This window comes from Sinohyriopsis cumingii, chromosome 12, assembly GCF_028554795.1.
Source record: "Sinohyriopsis cumingii isolate HCF-2022 chromosome 12, ASM2855479v2, whole genome shotgun sequence".
Taxonomy (NCBI): Eukaryota; Metazoa; Mollusca; class Bivalvia; order Unionida; family Unionidae; genus Sinohyriopsis; species Sinohyriopsis cumingii.
The window spans coordinates 23,786,334-23,806,894 of record NC_142972.1 but is presented as its reverse complement, the minus strand read 5'-3'; the positions used below and the strand labels follow the sequence as shown (position 1 = coordinate 23,806,894).

General features: G+C 36.0%; 1 protein-coding gene across 1 annotated transcript in view; it reads right to left on the bottom strand.

Annotated features, from left to right (window-relative positions):
* LOC149786104 (neuron navigator 2-like) overlaps positions 1–20,561 on the bottom strand; it is a 367,654-nt gene that overhangs the window by 202,076 nt on the left and 145,017 nt on the right. The window contains exon 7 of the mRNA XM_089978115.1: positions 16,489–18,895. Within this exon, the coding sequence (XP_089834241.1) occupies positions 16,489–18,895 (2,407 nt within the window). The remainder of the gene's footprint in view (positions 1–16,488; positions 18,896–20,561) is intronic.

Genomic DNA, 20,561 nt, shown 5'->3' with positions numbered 1-20,561 from the left:
TAATTAGCATAAAAAAATGTAGTACAACAGGAGTGAAGTCCATTAATTAATGCGTACTTAAATGTGAATTCTCTTCAACCAAGAATTGAGGACTGTGTGCAGACTGATAATTTATACCCACAGTGGGTCAGTCATAGTATCTGAGAGGATAATTATGTCGTGATCTCAGTAGGAATGCTAGAGCAGTTAGAAAAGATATAAATTCACATTATTAAGATTGTGCACCAGTATTAAGTTGTGAACTGACCATAGTTATTTCTGTTGAATTTTGATAGACAATATCTGACAAAAATGAGTATGCGAATATTGGTTGATCCCTTGAGAAGAAAAACCTGACACAAATTTAGGTTGGGTATTACATTTTTGTTATAAGGAAAAAATAGCTTCATAACTGAATACTCAGTGGAAAGAGAGCACAGTCTACAACTAAAACTACTGATGACCCAAACAGACTAGAGGAGAGAGAGAGAGAAGCAAAAGAAATATGGAAACACTGACCTATTAGCTACAGTGATTTGGAACAGACCAGAAGCACCATGTGATGCCGACATGCTGGGAATTTGAGTTCAATCAGTCACTCGAGTATATGATGAAATTCATTCTATCAGTATAACAGAACGGTAAATTGAATTTGGCATAATTTGTTTTAACTATTTCTAAGAGAAAGTGATCCATTGAAATGTCATGTTTGATTTCATTTTGTTTATGTAACTAATTAAATTGATATATTTTATATATGGGGGCTTGTGTTAATTTATTCTGTATCTCTACTTAGAACTCTGTTATTCCATCCATGAATTTCATATTTTATTGTTTTCTTGATCAGGCAATAACATCGTGGTCGATCATCTCCCAGATAATGATAATCAAAAACCATAAGGAGTAAAGGAAAATCATACAATGTTAACTGTTGTTCTAAAATTTAATGCTACCAATATTGTTTTAAAAAAGTATTTTAATTGCTAATGTTTAAATAATTTACACTCCTGAAGACAATTATAGATTACTATGGACATTTACAATTGTGGCTGTGTACTAAACTGGGGCAAGAAAAGAGGACATTTGGTGTACTCACTGCCAGTGCTGGACAACAGTAGTACCAATTTTTCCCAATATGCAGCATTTTCATTTTGATACTATAATGTAGCATTCCATCCAGTTTTAACTGGATCACAACTCTTGGTTGGACTCATCTAAAACTATCCATGTACTTGAACACGTACTTCCTGTGGCAGTCATATAATGATCTTACAAGGAATACTGACTGACAATCAAGTGGAAAGAAGGGAATAATCACCATTACAAAGTATGTGTAATCAAATTTTAAAACATGGTACAGCTGCAAACAGTCAGTGTAACCCATCTACATGACCTATGTGACTTGAATTTTGATTTAATCACATTTGTCTAAGTGATTCAATAGTCTTTCATAGGCAATAACAAATTTAATAAAGACAAACACCTTGTCTGAAGAACTTAACTCAGCTGTTTAACTCTAACTCATTAACCCCTGGCGCCTCATTTATGCGTCAGGAGGTAGTAGCCTACTTCCAGGCTCATAGCGTCAAAGTCATTTAGGATACACTCAAGTGGGTGGTATTATAGAAAGGTAGACAGATGTAGCTCTACAATGATACCAAACAATCTGGACTTTCAAGCTGCACTACAAAATACAGAGGGAGAAACAAAAATTTTTGGACCCGACTTTTTTTTCCAACCAAAAAGTTGCCTGTTGTCAGAGTCCGATGTTGTGTCCAGATTTTAGACTTTTTGGCCACAGATCTAAGACAGACCAGTCTGAACTGCACACAGACAGGCAAACCTTTGCAAAAAGTAGAATGAGACAGGCATTTGGAATAAAAAGTGGTATGGATATGAAAATGATGGATCTGTTAAGCACAAAAAACAAAAACAAGAACTCCAACTTTTACCCTTTTGCTCATGCGCAAGCGAAACAGCCAATGAAAAACAATGTTTCTAACACAGTTGGGCATTAGGTCAACTAGAAATCAATCGAGTCCATGTATTGGGATGTATTCAGAAATAGCCCCCAAACTGTGTTTTCTACTCACATTTCAGGTGAAAATGACAAAACCCTCCAGGGGTTAATGAATTAAGCTGAACTTTTGGAGACAAGATTGCCTTTTGCATAACATTTATCCATCATCACAATTAGTCTGAAGCAGATAAAATGACCTGTAGCAAAGTCAAATTACAAATACACTGTAACAGAGTGAACATTGCAGGGTCAGCATGACACAAAGCCAATTCAGTTCATGTATGTGTTTAGGCAGTGTGTTATGGCGCTAGAATAAGGTGATGGTTTGGGTATGATTGATTTTGAGTGAGGTATCTGTCTGATAACTGTCATGCAAATTGGTCAAGGGGAGGTGAATTTGTTTCTAAGAATCAGGAAATGACAAATTAAAATGATGTAGAGCCAACTTTTGTCCTTGTTGAAATAGGTGTCATAAGTTGAACCTTTCCAGATTTCGGTTTATTGAGAAAGCATTGAAATAAGAAGAATTAAAAAAAACCAGATAGGCATGTGTTAAATTTTGGCGGTTAGATAAATCTCATCCTGATTGGCTAAGCCAAATAATGGTGGGTTTCCCATGCAAAATTGCATGTTTTATAAATGTTCTGCATCACAAAAATGGTCAGACAAGCTGAGATCATGACTGTGAGGAAGAATAATTTGTATTTTTTCTCATTAAACAAAAGTCCAAGAGAATAGTACTGGAAGTCTTGAGAAACAATTCTGTAAAAGTGTAAATAGACAATTCTTAAAGGAGGGATAAGAGAGCAAGGTATCTTAGTTCTATACAATTTTCCTTTGACATGAGTTTGGCAGATAATTATTTCCATTCTCTTGAATGTTACATGACTCATTTATTTTAAGAATTTCATACAATATTTCTTCAGAAAATTTTGTTAATTTATTTGTCTTAAACGATATGACACATGTATGCTAAGAATTGAGTAATCCTAGGTCATAGTATGTTCATACTGATGGATTGTTAGTTAGCAAATAATGTACTTAAGACAAGAATTGAATTTCTGTAATTGATTTGTACAATTAAGATGTAAATTCATTTAACTGAAAATAGAGTGCCTGCTGGCTGACATTTAGTCAAGTTAATGGTTTATAGTTCATAGCAGGGCATACATATTTATTGTGCATAGTTTATGCTATAGATTGATTAGGGATGTCAAAAAGACCTTTAGAGAGATACAATAACCTTCTTGTACTAGGTTCTGTTTATCAGCTGTCAGGCTATGAACTGGGAACTATATCAGCAATTTGTGTCTGTTTGAAGTACGATATGATGATATCTGACATGACGAGAGTGATGACGTTTTTAATCTGAGTAATGAAGACTTAACAAATAATTAAGGTTGCCTATTTATATATTTTTAAAGGGAACCAGTTCCACACAATGATTCAACACAACAACGACACAACACAATGGGAACGTAGAAAAGATCCATATTACAGTTGAGATCCATAAGAAGCTGAATGCAAGAGAGAAGTTATTGTAGGCTGCATCAAATGAGAAATCAGAGGGATAAATCAACCCAATCTACCACCAGTGTTAAATCTGCAGTGACCACAAACTGTCAGAAGGTTATGCAGTTGTGCTAGACAACTGAGTTCAAACACTCTCACTTGATTTTATGGTGAAATTAACCATATCTGTGTAAACAGAACTGCATTTTACATTTTGTAATAATGTTTTGGTAATTAGTTCATAATAAAAGTATATCCTTCAAACGTCTTGTACAATTTATTTTTGTTTAATATAACTAATAAAATCGTTATATTTATTTACAGGGGCTCATGTAGTTCTCTTCTATATATCCGTTCAGATCTCTATTTATTTCCTCCATTAATGTCATATTTTTATTATCCACCTGATCCAGGCAATAACACCATGGTTGATCATACTCTACATAACGATAACCACCAAAACCAATACATAATAAAAACATTAAAAATGTCCATTATCTCAGAGTCTTACTGTATTGTAAACTATATGTCAAGTTGGGCATGTGGATGACTTTATTAGTCTTAAATACAATAACAAATGTCCTAAACTTTAATACTAATGTAGTTTTATCAAAATATTGTCCAAAAGTATGTTTATTCCAGATTGTTGAGGGGTCCTGAGTGGCCGAGTGGTCTAAAGCACTTACCATTACAGATCACTGCTATCTCACCTATGTTTGTGTGGGTTCAAGTCTTGGATTTGGCCAATGTGAATATGTGAGAAAGCTCCCCAGTAGTTTCTTGTGGATCAGTGATTCTTTCCAGGGTTTTCCTGGGTTCTTCCTATACCATTTATACTGGCTGCCATGTATAACATATATTGTGCTGGAGAAAAGCATTAAACCCTACAATAACATCCAGATTATTGAGCAATCCATATATTATTTGTCATCACAAAACTTCCAGATAAAAGTTACTTAATACCACTATGGTCTTCCATACCACTTGCCTGGCCCCATCTTAATATATCTGGATTTACTTCAACATTTATTTTGTTTGGGGGGGGGGGTATACATTTATATAATGACATGAATATTGATCAACAAGGAACAAAATAAAGTGACTAATTGCAATCTGAAGGCATATGATCAACATTTCAAAATGACAACTATAACCTGAAATAGTTGGTATCAAACACCTAGATGACTGTAACATGTATTTTAACTTAAACCAATCCTTAAAAAAATATCAGATCTTCATATAATTTTTTTAAATTCTGACTGAACTCCATCATAATGCTCCATTCTCACATTACTGTAAAACTTCTTATGTTACTGTATAACTGGACAGTCACTAAAACTGAAGGTGTAACCATGATAAAAACCAAAGGGCCTGATTTGAAACTGAATTTTCAAACGAATATTTAGTGAAGATCCCATTATATATCACATTATACTGAGTCCAGAACACAAAGAGAAGTATAAAAATGAACTGTCCCTGAATTTATGCAGCACTTGCAGCCCAGTAAAAAGTACACAGATTTTGCCCTCCTAGGTGTATTTACCAACTTTGTCCTCCTAGGTGCATTTACCAACTTTGCTCTCCAAGGCACATTAACAACTGCTCAGTGAGTAAAGGGTAACATCAGACTGATCACCTCTGAAGGTGGCAGTTGTGGGTTTGAGCCCAAAAGCAGCGGATATTATTTTCCCTTAGTTCTCACTTAAAATTCAGATTCTAATATCAACAGCAACAATGACTGCAACTACTTCTTCTTTTCTTTCATCCCCCATTCTCTCTCACATTCTTCCATGGTAAATTTGTGAAGATGTATTTAAGCACAATAATAAAGCCTTAACAAAGGGCCTACCCTGATGATGATGATGGAAATTGAGTGATCTGCTCAAAACCAAGTTCTGCTTTGAGTCCCGTTTTATCTGATACTTCTGCTCCTTCCTGTGACCCTGTGGGTTCACTAGTTCTTTTTTGATTTTGCAATTCTTCAGAGTCTTTATCAAGATTTTTGTCATCTCTGTCAAGCTCTGCATGTACTATAGCTGTTGTCTGCAACATACATCCTTGCCTTTTATGTTGGTTAGTTCCATTGTCTAATGTTTTAATTCTATCCATTTGATCTGAAGCCAGAGACTCAGTCTGTGCCCTCTGACTTGATCTCTGTTCTTGGTACCATTTGGAATCCAAGTTCCGCAAGAAAGCTCCATTTGTGCGCATCTTAATCGTAATTATGTATGATTTTCTGCTCTTTCCTCTATTTACTGTAATCTGTCATAACTGTGTTTTCTGCTTCTATTAAAGCTGATTATTTCCTAAGAAAGATAAAATTCAGTTGCAGACTATGTTCCTAGCCATAGCACAGAAAATTATCCATTTTCTCCTTTTTTGTCCACAAATAAAACACGTCATCTGAGAACTGATGTCTACTCCATATTCAATAGCCAATAGCTGTAAACATCATTTAAGTGATGTAGGACCTACTGAAACTCACAAATCCCTTAATAAAAAGAATTAAAATTTTACCATTTTCATTGCAAAAAAGTGTTCTATACAGAATCTTTTGTGTTTTATCCCAACAAGAAACATCAACTTCCACATCAGTTTATTTGCATATTAATGATACAATCATTTTAGTTTTCCAACAAAATACATTTGTACTAAAATATCACAAGATTGTATCCTTTGCAAACCTGGAAACTTGGTTTAAATTCCTGTTTCATACAGGACACAGAAGATACTAATTTGCGTGTAATTAGAGTTGTCAGATGGGTCATCATGTGACTAGTCATGTACAAGACATTACAGGTTGATAATTATCAATTTAATAAACAAACTGGTTTGAAAACTGTACCAGTCTTCCAGGGGAGTACTTATGTATTAGTTCCTCCAAAAAGTAAGCAATTATCAAATAACATTTTGCGCACATTTGTACTCAAAGTTTTACCACCTTACAGACATGTCATCCTAGAAATGAGCAGGTAAGATTTTCTCTATACAGTAATATGAAACTTCTACAACTGGCATCAAGGTTGACTATGAATATTTCTGTACTTGAATGATTCCTCTATAATTCATGTGCGTGGAAGATCAAGACTAAAATGTTGAATAACCCACGGATATAATGAAGTTCTGGTTTAAAAATATGTGTGCAAAGACTTGTTTCAGATTCTTTTCCAATACTCACTTACTTTTCAAGAATGTTGTAGATGCAAATGATCGACCACCTGCAATGGTCTGAAGTCAAAGCAAATACTTCTGTTCCCTAAATGATCCATCATGGACTTGACTGTCCTATTGCTTTCCAAACAAAGCATTTTTAACACAGTTTCCACTGAATTTAATATCCTCTGGAGATGTTAAAATGCTGAAATGATTAACTCTGATTCTGAACAGCTAAAATGAAATTACATCCATACCAGTCCAGTGCAACTGAGTAGTGACATAATGACATCATATTGATTCTCTTCGCATAACAAAATCTGATAAATAAACAGTCACTTCCCCAATGAGCAAATTTTTCAAACTCAATCAGCAAACTGATATGAAATTCAATATTTTTCTTCTTGAAGAATGAAAAATGTATCCTTAATTTCTCTGTTAATATTATTGTTCATGGCTGGCCCATACATGAGACTGGACTAATCCATTTTACACAGAGGTGGTCACTTTACTGTGAATATTCTTCCGGTTTATTTTTAGGAACAGGATACCAAGGAAGCTAAGAGCAGCAGCTGCTTTGGGTAATACCATTTTTCTTTGGGGATGAAAGTTTCTGCCAATTTTGTAAGGAATCAGTATGCTTTATGAAAACTGCCTCTAGACTATGTGCATCATGGATGGAATAAAATTCAATAAACATCATTCAATAAACGTGTTCAGCTAATAAATAGGTTAATTGCATCTGATAACAAACTGTGGCAAATGTTTTTCAGAATGTTAAATTTAATTATAGTTTTTCTTCATTCTTCTCAAAGGCATCTAAATAAAAGATAGGAAGAACTTTTACAATCAGTTCCTTTGTCTCACAATATCTGTATCAATAGGAACGAGTCTTGATATCAGCATATCTTTACAAAATAATTATTTTACGAAAATTTCATGTCAGCATTCCATGATATTTCTCTATCATAATTTACACCATCTATTTTGATGATGAACAAATCGGACAGGGAAAAACAGTTCATTTTATTTTTTGGCAAAACTAGTTTTTGTAGCCTTCATTTCTCAGCCAATACTTACATCGCAAGTATCCCAGCATGGCCAAACTATAAAATTAGACAAATGTAGATGGTTCACCTTTTTTTAAATTTTAGTAAAAATACCAGTTTACAGTCATGATATGAAAGTTTTGAATGAAACAATTATTTCTGTTTTGGTATATTTACATCCTTAAGCAATTTCCCACTAGTCAGTTTAAAAAATATAACCATAATTATTTCTATCTGATCAAAAGGTTTGATCTTTATCTTAACATCTACTGCCTTCAAGAATATTTTTTTAGATGAAATACTTTGCGGGAGACAAATAACTAGAGAAGACTTCATGGGAGACAACTAATCAAGGAAGACAAGGGAGTGACAACTAACCAGAGAAGACATTGTGGGAAATAACTAATTAAGGAAGACTTGGGGAAATGAAAAAGCCTCAGAATACTTCATGGGAGACAACTAATCAAGACAGGGGGAGACAACTAAGCAGAGAAGACTGGGAGACAACTAATCAAGGAAGATGGGGAGACAACTATCTAGAGAAGACTTCATGGGAGACAACTAATCAAGGAAGACGGGGAGACAACTAACCAGAGAAGACTTGGTGGAAGACAACTAATCTAGGAAGACTAGGGGAAACAAATAACCTGAAGACTTGGTGGGAGATAATTAATCAAGATTGGGGGAGACAAATAACCTGAGAAGATTTTGTGAGAGACAACTATACAGGACATTCTTTAATGCACATCAGATATAACTTCATAGATCCATTCTATATGCATCCTCCAAGACAGCCAGCAAACAAGAAGAAACTGTTCTGTTGCACAGTGTCAAGACAGCATGACCTGTAAATCGTATACACAATCTTACTACATGAACATATAGAGAACATGTGATATAATTACAGTGTGGGTTTATGTCAAGAATTGCATTTTAACATGAAATTTGACTCCTTGATCTTTTTTAGGCATAGGGATGAGGTTATACATGTATATACAAGGAGCTATTATTATCCAACCACAAAGAATAGGTCCTATGATCACTCATGTGTCGATGTTTGTGCATGTGTGCATGAGCAAAATATCACCGAAACCGGTCATTGGAATTAAATGTCTTTCGGTGTAACTACATTATGGTTACAAGGAAGTAAATATTAATTGATGAAAATTTCTTGATTATACACAATAAACGAGAACTTCATCCACTCTGTGTAGTATCTTCTGCTGTGTTAATAGTTCCATATTGATTGAATAATAACCCATGCTTAACTCAAATTTATACTAAATGCTGTTAAAGGATTTGTTTACAAAAATTATTTGCATGATAGAAGTCCATACCTAACTTTTTAATGGAAGTGCCATTGCCATGTGAACTAAGGCACCTGTCAACCTCACTCAGATTTATATAATTATGAACTTACTTTAAATTACACAACTGTAAATTGTATCATAACAAAAATCTGGTATTGAGAATAATAAAATATTTACTTGTTACCAAAAAATAGTATACATTTATGCCTTGGCTTTAGACGATAGTAAATGTTGATGAATGCTAACTGAAGCTCTTGGGGCACTTGGAAAGAAATGAACTGGATTGATAGGCAGCACCGAGATCACCTAGGTTCAGATGTCACCCATGTAAAGCATATGTAATAATCCACATAGCATCTTCAAAAAAAAGAGGGTTGGGGTGCAATTCTTTTAATGGAGGGTAATGCAGGTATCCTGCAGTCTCATGTGTAAACTTTTGTTCAATGTCCATAAAAATAGTATCTTCCAGTGAAGAAAATTATTCATATGCTTCTGATTACAAGTTAAGGCTAACGTGGTTTGTTTTCGAAGAAACATGCACTGGTGTATTTATTTCTTTCTGATTTTGCCAGGAAGCAGCAGCAAATGCCCTAAAAATTATATCTGGCCCATGTCAAGACACAGGTAAAATTTATGATATCTTCTTAAATGTTAGAACTTTACTGCATTTCACTTTGCAATTATGTAACTAACACCTCATATGATTTTGAATTATAGTTTTGTAAAGCTAATGGTGATTCATTTTCTACTGATTTGTCAATGAAAAAACTCAATAAAAATACATAGTTTAAGCCTTAATTAGCACAATGTAACTGAGTTATTGTGGGAGTTCAAGTGAATCTTGTTTGAACAAGGGAGATCCTCTTGTTCTCACAATGACTAAATACAAAACGTCATAGTCAAACTACAGGAAATTAAAGAGATCTGTAACATCTTAATAAATCATAAAGTCTTCTTGCAGCTTTGTGAAGCTAAGGAGGCATCAATGGTGATGACAAGGTGGCAACCTTGTTTGCATTGTCTTAAAATTGCTTCACTGGTTGTAATGCCACTACTGGCTTTATCTGCTAAGGGAATTGCAGCTAAGTGCCTTTCCCATGGATACAATGAAGCAGCTGACCCAACTGAACCACAACCCTTGAACATTATGCAGTGCCAAAAGGATCAGGGTCTATGTGATGTAATGTCACATAATGCAGTTCAATGTGGATTAGTGTCAATGTGATGTAATAACATCATATAATGTACTGGCAAGTGCATCAGGGTCTATCTCATGTACTAACGGTAATGACATATTATGCAGTGCTACATTGATCAGGTTCTATTTTTATGAACTAATGACAAATAATGCACTGCCGGTAGATTAGGGTCTATGTGATATACTAATGACACATAATGCACTGCCATGCTGATCATGGTCAATATGATGAACTAATGCCATAAAAGCCAGCAGATCAAGGTATATGTTATGTACTAATTCCATATAATGCACTGCCAAGTTGATCAGGGTCTGTGTCATGTAATAATGCCAAATAAGGCACTGCCAAGTTGATCAGGGTATATGCAATGTACTTACGTCATATAATGCACGGCCAGTAGATCAGGGTCTATATTATGTATTAATGTCACATAATGTAATGAAAAGTTGATGAGGGTCAATGTGATTTACTAATGCCAAATAATGCAGGACCACATTATCAGGGTCTATGTAAAGTAACATACTTATGTTGCATAATGAATTGCCAACAGATCAGGGTCAATGTTATATACTAATGTGTGTGCGTGTGTGATCTGGATTTTCAACGTAGCTTTAACAATTTTTCAGTCATATCGCTACGATGTCTGCAGTGTGACAGTTTATAGTGATGTTTAGCACTTGGACATCATGTCGCAGATATGTAGCATATGTCCCACTCAGTCACATTATCCTGACACCAGGCCAACCAGTCCTAACATTAACCTCTTAATATGCTGAACGCCAAGCAAGGCAGCTGTTAGTACCATTTTTTAAAGTCTTTGGTATGACTTTGCCAGGGATCGAACCCATTACCTACTGCATTATACTAATGTCATGGAATGCAATGCTAAGTTGATCAGGGTCTATGCTATATACTACTGTCATGGAATGCAATGCTAAGTTGATCAGGGTCGATGTTATATACTAATGTCATGGAATGCAATGCTGAGTTGATCAGGGTCTATGCTATACACTAATGTCATGGAATGCAATGCTAAGATGATCAGGGTCTATGTTATATATTAATGTCATGGAATGCAATGCTAAGTTGATCAGGGTCGATGCTATATACTAACGTCATGGAATGCAATGCTATGTTGATCAGGGTCTATGTTATATAATATTGTCATAGAAATCAACGCTAAGTTAATCAGGGTTGATGTTATATATTAATGTCATGGAATGCAATGTTCAGTTGATAAGGGTCTATGCTGTTCATTCTACCATTGACTAATTTTCAATGAACACAACAGTCTCTGATCTGCTAGCAATGCATTATTTGACTGCAGATTTGGGTCTACTGTGTAGAAAGCAAGATACTGGTTAGTCACAAGCCAACACTCAGTACATATAAACACAGTGTATTTGATGAACCCCCTGATCATGTTACATTTGTATTTTATAGCTTAATTTGAGAACACTGAAAAAATCAATATCACCATGCTGCTAAGTTGAAATTTGCAAGATGTAGCATTTTTAGCCCAAAGTGAAGGGTGATTTGTAAAATACAAAATCTTTAACTTTTGTCATTCATAGCAATGTCATAAAGACTTGAAAGCAGATTGAAATGTTACATGTCAACTTATATTAGATTTTTTTCCAAACAATAAAATGAACCTGGGTTGTTCATAATTGATGATCATGTGGTCTGAATCATTGAGCAAATTTTCTGCAAAAGCAGCAGCAGACACTAGCATTTTCTTGTCCTGGGGATGACTCATTGCTGACTGGTACTCTTTTGTTGTACCATAAAAATTCTAGAGCATATTGATCTCTTCAAACCAGTCTGCTTACCAGATATAATCCATTGAAAGAATCTTCATTTAGCAAAGTAACATATACATTAAATAAATGATACAACTGTGCCACATAGATATAATTTGCCCATTTTCTCTCCATAAACAATTAATATTAGGGATGAACAATGACTTAGAATTTATGTTACTATTTTGTTGTTAAGTGTGTTACAGCCCAGGCAAAAGCACCTGTAATAACAAATTGAGTGGTCACAACAGTCAATACCATAAGGAATTTGGCCATATCAATTTTATATTTATAACATAAAATAAAGAAAGGGTTTCATATTTACCATAAATTAGTGTGCATCATTATCATAACACTGTATGACATGATACATCATGGGGATCCATATGGTTTGATCAATATGCACAATGTATGATTAATGACCATTCACCCACAAAATGCCAAATAATCACATCAAAATTCTGACATTCTGATCCTAAATGAAAATGAAAATCTCTCAATCTGCTTATAGCAGAAAGTATTTTTTAACCTTGAGAATACAAAGTGCACACATTAGTCCAGGATCCAACAAATATTGTGCCTTGACCAAAGAGGCTACCAAAATAGTTAGGTTACAATATAAAAAATCCAGGCAGCCCCATATGATATGATATTATGTCTTGTTATATTCTTCCTTTAACAAAATAATAAGTCTGCAAAATTCTAAAACAGAAAAATTATCACCATTCTTAATGGGTTTCATATTAAAAGTGCCTTTACTTGGCCATTTCATTTCAGGTGGGCTCAATAGGTTCTCCTTAATTTCTGGTAGACTACTGTCTGATTTTGAACTTTGTTGGACTCTAAATAAGCAAATGAATAATCTTGTAAATGTTGAGCATTTCAATGTAATGTAAAGGTCATCCTATATTTGATCCTGGAAGCAAGCTGAGTTTACCACAATATTGTTTGCCTTAGAGGAACCCAATCCTTCATTGGGCAGTTCATAAATGTCATTCATTCCCAAAGGCAATGTAAATTTAAAGTAGTATTAACAAGTTTTCTTCATGGTACACTGAAGAGAAAAAAATACTTGTGTATGCAAGCACTTTAATGCTTTAATTTGATGTCCCTGAGAAAAATGATCCGACTTCCAACAGTTTCTACCAACAACAAAAAATTGCAGATGAAAAGGAGATATATGTGATATAAATTAGTAGTTTAAATTTTACGCATAGAAGAATCACCCAGGGAAACTTTAATGTATGAAAATAATTATTTTCAAAGAATAATAACATTTTTTCAAAGAATAATAACGTATCAGTCAGATCATTGTCATCTTTAATATAATTGATTTTATGATGAGATTCCATAAGTATAACATGGACAGAGAATATTATTATCTACATGGTTTGAAAAATAATATTTATTTCCTGAAATCTGTGGGTGTTTTTATTTATCTAGCTTTAAATTAACTCATTAACCCTTTCTTAAATTACATTTCATGAAGCACAAGCAGTACTCCAGCAAGGATATTTCTTTGCTGGTGTTGAATCTTCCTAAAATAAGGGCATTTTGGACTGCAGGAGTAATTTTTGGAACAAATGGGTATTTTTGGGGGCAACAAAGAGATGTATCCTGCTGATGCAATTTAGAGGTCAACTTTACTTGAATCACATGCAAACAAAAACATTTCTTCATTTACAGAAATCTGAAAGTGAATCAGTGTTCAGTACACACTGATACTCTACAGCCATACTGCTCAGTCTCCAAAATGAGAAGGTATGACTTCATCTGATTGCCTGATCAAATCAGCAATTAAGATTATACCATTGGTGCATCCAACACCCGACCCGACCCATTCCTTCCCACTGCAGCCCTGTACACAGTCCTTTTGAAAATATTTATTTTAATTAATATGCATAATTAGTGATAAGGAACTGTTCTTGCTCATGCAGCCAGAGACCTTATGCATTTTGTTTTGGACCCCAGCCAAAAAAGCTTGAATGCCCCTGATCTACAGTAAAGGGTAATATTGCAAATGTATCAACAGCAAAGAGGTAACATTGGATACTGATCCATAGAAAAGGGTAATTTTGCATCTCTATCTATAGCAAAGGTAACACTGCATCTGTCTCTAGAGCAAAGGGTAAAATTGCATCTGTTCTATAGCAAAGGTAACAATGCATCTGTCTTGATGGCAAAAGGGTAACATTGGATCTGTCTCTATAACAAAGGTAACAATGCATCTGTCTCTATAGCAAAGGGTAACTTTCTAAGAATGTGATGTGCACCATAATGATTATGGATATAGTTCATCAGTATTTACCTCTACACCAGTTCATGAATCATAATCAAAATAGAGATATACTGTACTATATAGAAGACACACAGTAACAGTGACTGCAAGGAAAATTGCAGAACTCAAACATCTGCATAATTTACCAGATCAAAAGGACACCAAGTCTTAAACAAGAGTAGTTTAACACTGTATTACTTTTGATAACTTTTATATGAAGTCTGTGCATTTGAGAATTTTCAGAAGGATAAGCTAAATGAAATGCTCTCCTTTTTTCCTGGATCAGATGACAAAAGGGGGAGCAACTTTAGAAATCTTTGTTAACATCACATGTTTAGATTTTGAAAATATTTAATAGTTGTTCATTTTACATTGTCAATGGCACTGAATTGTTATCTAAAAGCTAAAAGATGTTCAAAAATGGGTTATGCTTTGATCATTAAAAAAAATCCCGCCTTCATCACTGTTTTTGTACCCTGTTAATTCAGTGTTTAACTTTACACATACGTTTGAAAAGTCTGATGTACACTTTTGTTGCTATGAATTCTGTTTAAGTAATTTAACCCCCAGTTCTGACACCAAGGTTTTTTTTTAAATTCTCAATCTTACACACTTTGGGGAAACACTGTTAACTATCAATTCTGAATGATTTTAAATTCATTTTGATTAAACATTTGTTATTCTACATGTATTTGTGAGAGGGTGAGAGTACATACTGTCACTTTCTCCAAGTGTACTATTTATTTTATAACATTTTAAAAAGTCAAATTAGTGTTCTGGAGAGAGGTCCAGGGAAGGCCATTGGATATTGAGGAGGACCACTGAAGATCAGTGAGGAAAGGTCCAGGGAAGCCATTGGATATTGAGGAGGACCACTGAAGATCAGTAAGGAAAGGAACTGAATTACAGTGGGGAGGACCAATGAAGGACAGATAGGTCAAGAACTGAATGACAGGGGGAAGACCAATGAAGAACAGAGAGGACATAAGTTGAATGATAGTGGGAAGGATAAATGAAGAACAGTGTGGAGAGCAACTAAATGACTGTGGGAACCAATCAAGGACAGGTAGGTCTGAAAGTGGCTGACAATGGGAAGGACCAATGAAGGACAGATAGGTCAGAAAATGAAAGACAGTGGGGAGGATCAATGAAGGAGAGATAGGACAGAAATTGAATAACAGTGGGGAGGACCAATGAAGAACAGATAGGTCTGAAAATGAATGAGAGTGGGGAGGACCAATGAAAAACAGATAAGTCTGAAACTGATTGACAGTGGGGAGGATCATGAAGGACAGATATTGAATGAGAGTGGGGAGGACCAATGAAGAACAGTGAGGAGAGCAACTGAATGACAGTGGGGAGGACCATTTAAGATCAGTGAAGAGATCACATGAAGGAAGTGGGGAGGACCAATGAAGGATAGGTGGGACAGAAACTGAAGGACAGTAAGAAAGACCACTAAAGAACAGAAAGGACAGCATGGAAAAAAACAAAGAATGTTGAAGACACTGATGGCAAAAGGAGGGCAAGATCAGGCAGAGCAAGGCAGCACCATTTTTTAAGCTTGAATACTGACATCTGATCCTTGTGTAAGTGTGAAAGCTAAATCCAAGTGTGTGTGTGTGTGTGTGTGTGTGTGTGTGTGTGTGTGTGTGTGTGTGTGTATGTGATCAACTCAAAGTGAAAGTGTGACACCTAATCCAGGTTTAAGTGGGACAAATACTGCAAGTTTAAGTGTGATATCTAACTCAATTGCAAGTTCATTTTCACAAAATGGAAATCAGGGTTGAAAATACTGCTGTCTCTTTATTTGAAGCCTGCTGTCTCCAGATCCTTACTGACTGATAAGCTGATAGATACTAGATGTCTGTACATGTATTCTGTAACTGTTACTAGAAGAAAAAATACAAAAAAGTTTTAACTGAAAAGAAAATAGACCACAGATATTAACACTATGTTTTGCAACATTCATAGCAGGCAAGACAAAAGGACATCAGATGTGTCATACCACATTGAATCCTGCTGAAAATAAAAAATTTAAATGTAAGGTTCCCATATAACACCAAGCGTCACCTCAAAACCATGCTGTGATATGTAGAAGACTTAAAAAAGAAATAATTTACACACTATCCCAACAATGATTAGCTATCTGACAATGTAAGCAAGATACAATGACATAATCTTACCTGTCATCATCAATGAGTCCACTGCTCTTCTGCATACATTCTTTGACAGCCTGCATACCTTCACGGAAGCGCTGCTGCAAGCGCCTGGCATACATGGATGCTCCACCCTCACTCATGTAACCACTTGTCATGTCATCCATGTTGTTTCTCTTCAGAATATCACCATCAGACATGTAGCCTGAAATGTAGTCATAAGTGTCATAGTCGGAGCTATAGTCTGTGTCAAATGGAACACTGCCTGAGCCACTAGACATTGCCCTCTTAATAGGCCCTGAGTAGAACCTGCCCTGGTCAACAATTGTACGGCTCATACCTAGCCTACTGCCTGCTGTGGTGGCTAGAGCATATGTTCCTGAGGGCAAAGTTACTACAGGAGTCTGGTAATGTTTAGCATTAGGTGACTGACTAGAAATACTACGGTAATACCCATAGGGCATTGCTCTCATGATTGGTGCCATTGGCTGAATGTCCATGGTTTCTCCAGAATCATCTACAAATGTTGCCTTTTTCTCTGAGAAGGTAGTCTCTTTCCCCTGTTTACCATCTTTAGAAACATTTCCCTTATTTATCATTTCTGTACGCACCTCAGTGTCAAAAGTTGTCTCTATTTTCTCCCCATGACGTGGCTGAACAATAGCAACATTGTTGGCTGGCCGACCTGTCTGAGGCACAAGTGCTTTAACTCCAAGCCTTGGAGAACTGACTTCAGCAGGTTCTGACTTTTCTTCAGTCCCAGCTTTGGCTACCTCAGTTTCACTTGATGAGGCACTGTTGTTGCCACTGGAACTACTGTTGGCAAAGTGGGTGGCAGTCTCACTTGTGTTGGTGTCATTTTGAGCTTTGCCCTCCTTAGGAGATTCAAGCTTCTTATGGCGGCTTGGTGGTGGCTCGGTTGTTGGGAGTGGAGGTGGCCGATTGCCCCTGTGTAGGACTGTGAGAGCAGTCTGGGTGTTTCCATCAGCTTTCATGACAGGGTTGTAGGCAGTTGAACAAGTTGGTTTCACCACATTGACAGACTGTGATGCTGTGGTAACCATATGATAGGCTGGATGTGAAGCAGAAACCTTCTGAGGAATTGTGGTACCATGGAGATCCATCACTTGTGACAAAGCAGCAGCTTGGCTGGATTTGGATAAATGACCTTCACCTACCCTTTCTATCTTCCCATCTGAGTACTCAATCTCTGTGTACCTGGTTTTGGGAAAGGTGGATCTCCCATCTTGTGGCCTTGATAATTGCTCCTGAGGAGTCTGTGACCTGGTTTGACTAATGCTGTGATCAGAACAACTTGTAAACTGAGCTGCTTTATTGCCATTATTACGATGTGGGGGCACAGGTGGAGGGTGTTGTTGCTGCTGTTGAAGATGTGCCATCTGTTGCTGTTGCTGCAGAATAATTTGCTGTGCTTGTTGTTGCTGAGCCATCCCTTGCATAGATTTGCTGGATTTTTTTGTCACAGGAATAGACTGATTCTGCATGGACTGCATGTTGTTGCCATTTCTGTCCTGCTCCTTTGCAGCAGTGGAAACAGCCTTCATTTTCTCCTCTTTTGAAGGCTTGGAGACCTTGGCAGTGGCAGGCTTTGGAATTGAGCTGGTTGGAGTTGGTATCCCTGACCCTAATGCACCTTGAGATGATAGTGAAGATGAGGAAGATGATTTTGAGGCACGGAGGGAAGTTTTGGGGATCAAACTGCCAATTTTTGGAGGTCTGGTGAGTGACTGAGTGCTTGAAGAAATTTGGGCAGCTGATTTTGCATCTACTGGTGCAGCTTTGGAGTCATTTTTCTGAGATTTGGCACTCAATGATTTTTTTGTGGAGGACAAAGATCCAGTTGCTGATGAAGACACACCAAAGGATGGAGATGGAGATCCCTGTCTTAGAGTAGGTTCTGTTGGCACTGTCAGTCCTGAGTTCTCTCTTTTGGGGCCTGTAAAGGCAGAGGATTTTGTCTTGGCAGGGAGTTTTGGTGGCTCCCCATCCTGGGGGCTGAGACTGGCCCCAGGGTCAGTGGAACTGGAGCTCTGAAGACTGGTGGAGGACTTGGAATCTGTGTCACTGCGAGAACTTGTGCTAGGGGCACTTGCACTACTTGCACTACTGCTTGCCTTTGACAAACTTTTTGAGCTTCCACCCTTGCTCTTCCCCTTGTCTTTAGAATTGAATAATTTGAATTTGTCCAACATAGAATTTTTATTAGCAGAACCACTAGCGGATGAAGAACCTGATTTTGGTGAGGAAGATTTGCTGGGTGTTGGAATGGATGAGTTGGAACTCTGGGATTGGGCAGTCCGACTTTGCTGTTTCTCCTGGCTACGGGAAGTTAGACCTCGCCCACCAGGTGTTGGAATACCTGAGCACGCTGGGGAAGTAGCTCTACTTGAGGTAGTAGCTTCAGGATCAGCACCTGCAGGAAAGAAAATAAAAAGCAAAATCATCTTGTCAAATACTTGTAAAGTGCTTCCTGGTTTTAATGTTGTGACTGACAGTTATCAAAAAGTAAGCATTGGGATCCATAAAGTGTACCTGGTTATATGTAAGGTAACACAGTTTTAATGTTGTTACTGACAGTAATACAAAAGTAAGCCATGGGAGTCACAATATATACCTAGTTACATATTTGAAGTAACCATGTCAGTGTGGCATATTACAAGCACAAATGGGTATTGTCTACAGAAGAAAATCACCCTATTTTAGGGTGATATTTAATATTATTACAAGTTTTAATAAACTAGGGCTTAAATCTAAGTGAAATAAAATAGCAACAGCAAATTGATCCAATTTAATGAAACATATGCTTTATACTCAAATTGTACATTACATAATGGGCAATATTTCACAGAGGATGTCAATCTGATGTACATCAGGAAATTTACACATCATTCTGACTTCAATACACTTTTTTCATAATCAAAATGTTGCCTTGGATAAGGGAGGTGGCAAGTTCAAACCCCAACCGAGTCATACCAAAGACTTATAAAATGGTACTATTAGCTGCCTTCCTTGATGATCAACATTAAGAGGTTATTGTTAGGACTGGTCGGCCTAGTGTCAGAATAATGTGACTGGGTGGGACATGAAGCTACATGACTGTGGCATGATGCCCAAGTGCCAGACATCACTAAAAACTGCCATATGCATATACTGTAGCATTATGACTGAAAAATTGTTAAAACTACATTAAAAATACAAATTACACACACATATAAAAATGGCTTGTGTAGTCTTTTGCATATCATATGGACTTGAAAACGCTTTTCACATTTTCTTATTTGAACACTTTTTTCATATACAGATTTGAAATGACTTTTACACATCATACTGACCTAAATACTCTTTTCATCATACTGACTTGAATATACTTTTAATATATCACATTGACTTGAATATACTTGTACACGTCATACTGACCTGAATACTCTTTTTACATGTCATACTGACCTGAATACTCTTTTTTTTATATCATATTTACATAAATACACTTTTTACATATCACACTTACATAAATACACTTTTTATATATGATACTGACATGAATACTCTTTTTACAAATGCCGACTTTATTACTCTTTTGAAATGTGATACTGAATACTTTTTAAATGTTACACTGACATGAATACTCTTTTTACATGTCATACTGAACTGAATACATGTACTCTTTTTACATATCAACTGACCTAAATACTCTTTTTACATATCATACTGACATGAATACTCATTTTACATGTCATACTAACCTGAATACTCTTTTCACATATCAACTGACCTAAATACTATTATTACATATCATACTGACATGAATACTCTTTTTACATATACGAGTACTGACATGAATCCCCAAATCCATCAGCTGCTTCCATCAAAGTTACCTAATGATGGGAAAACCTGTCAAAACCTCAACACTAAGAACATGAATAAAGGATAATATTGAGGAAGAATATGAATTTCCTACCAGTACATTAGCTCTGACATTCAAGATTTTCTCAGATGTTTTCATTTTTAATTATATGAACTCTTTTTAAATAGTCTGACATCTTATTATCACAGAATAAGGCAAGAAATAACTTGGCTTT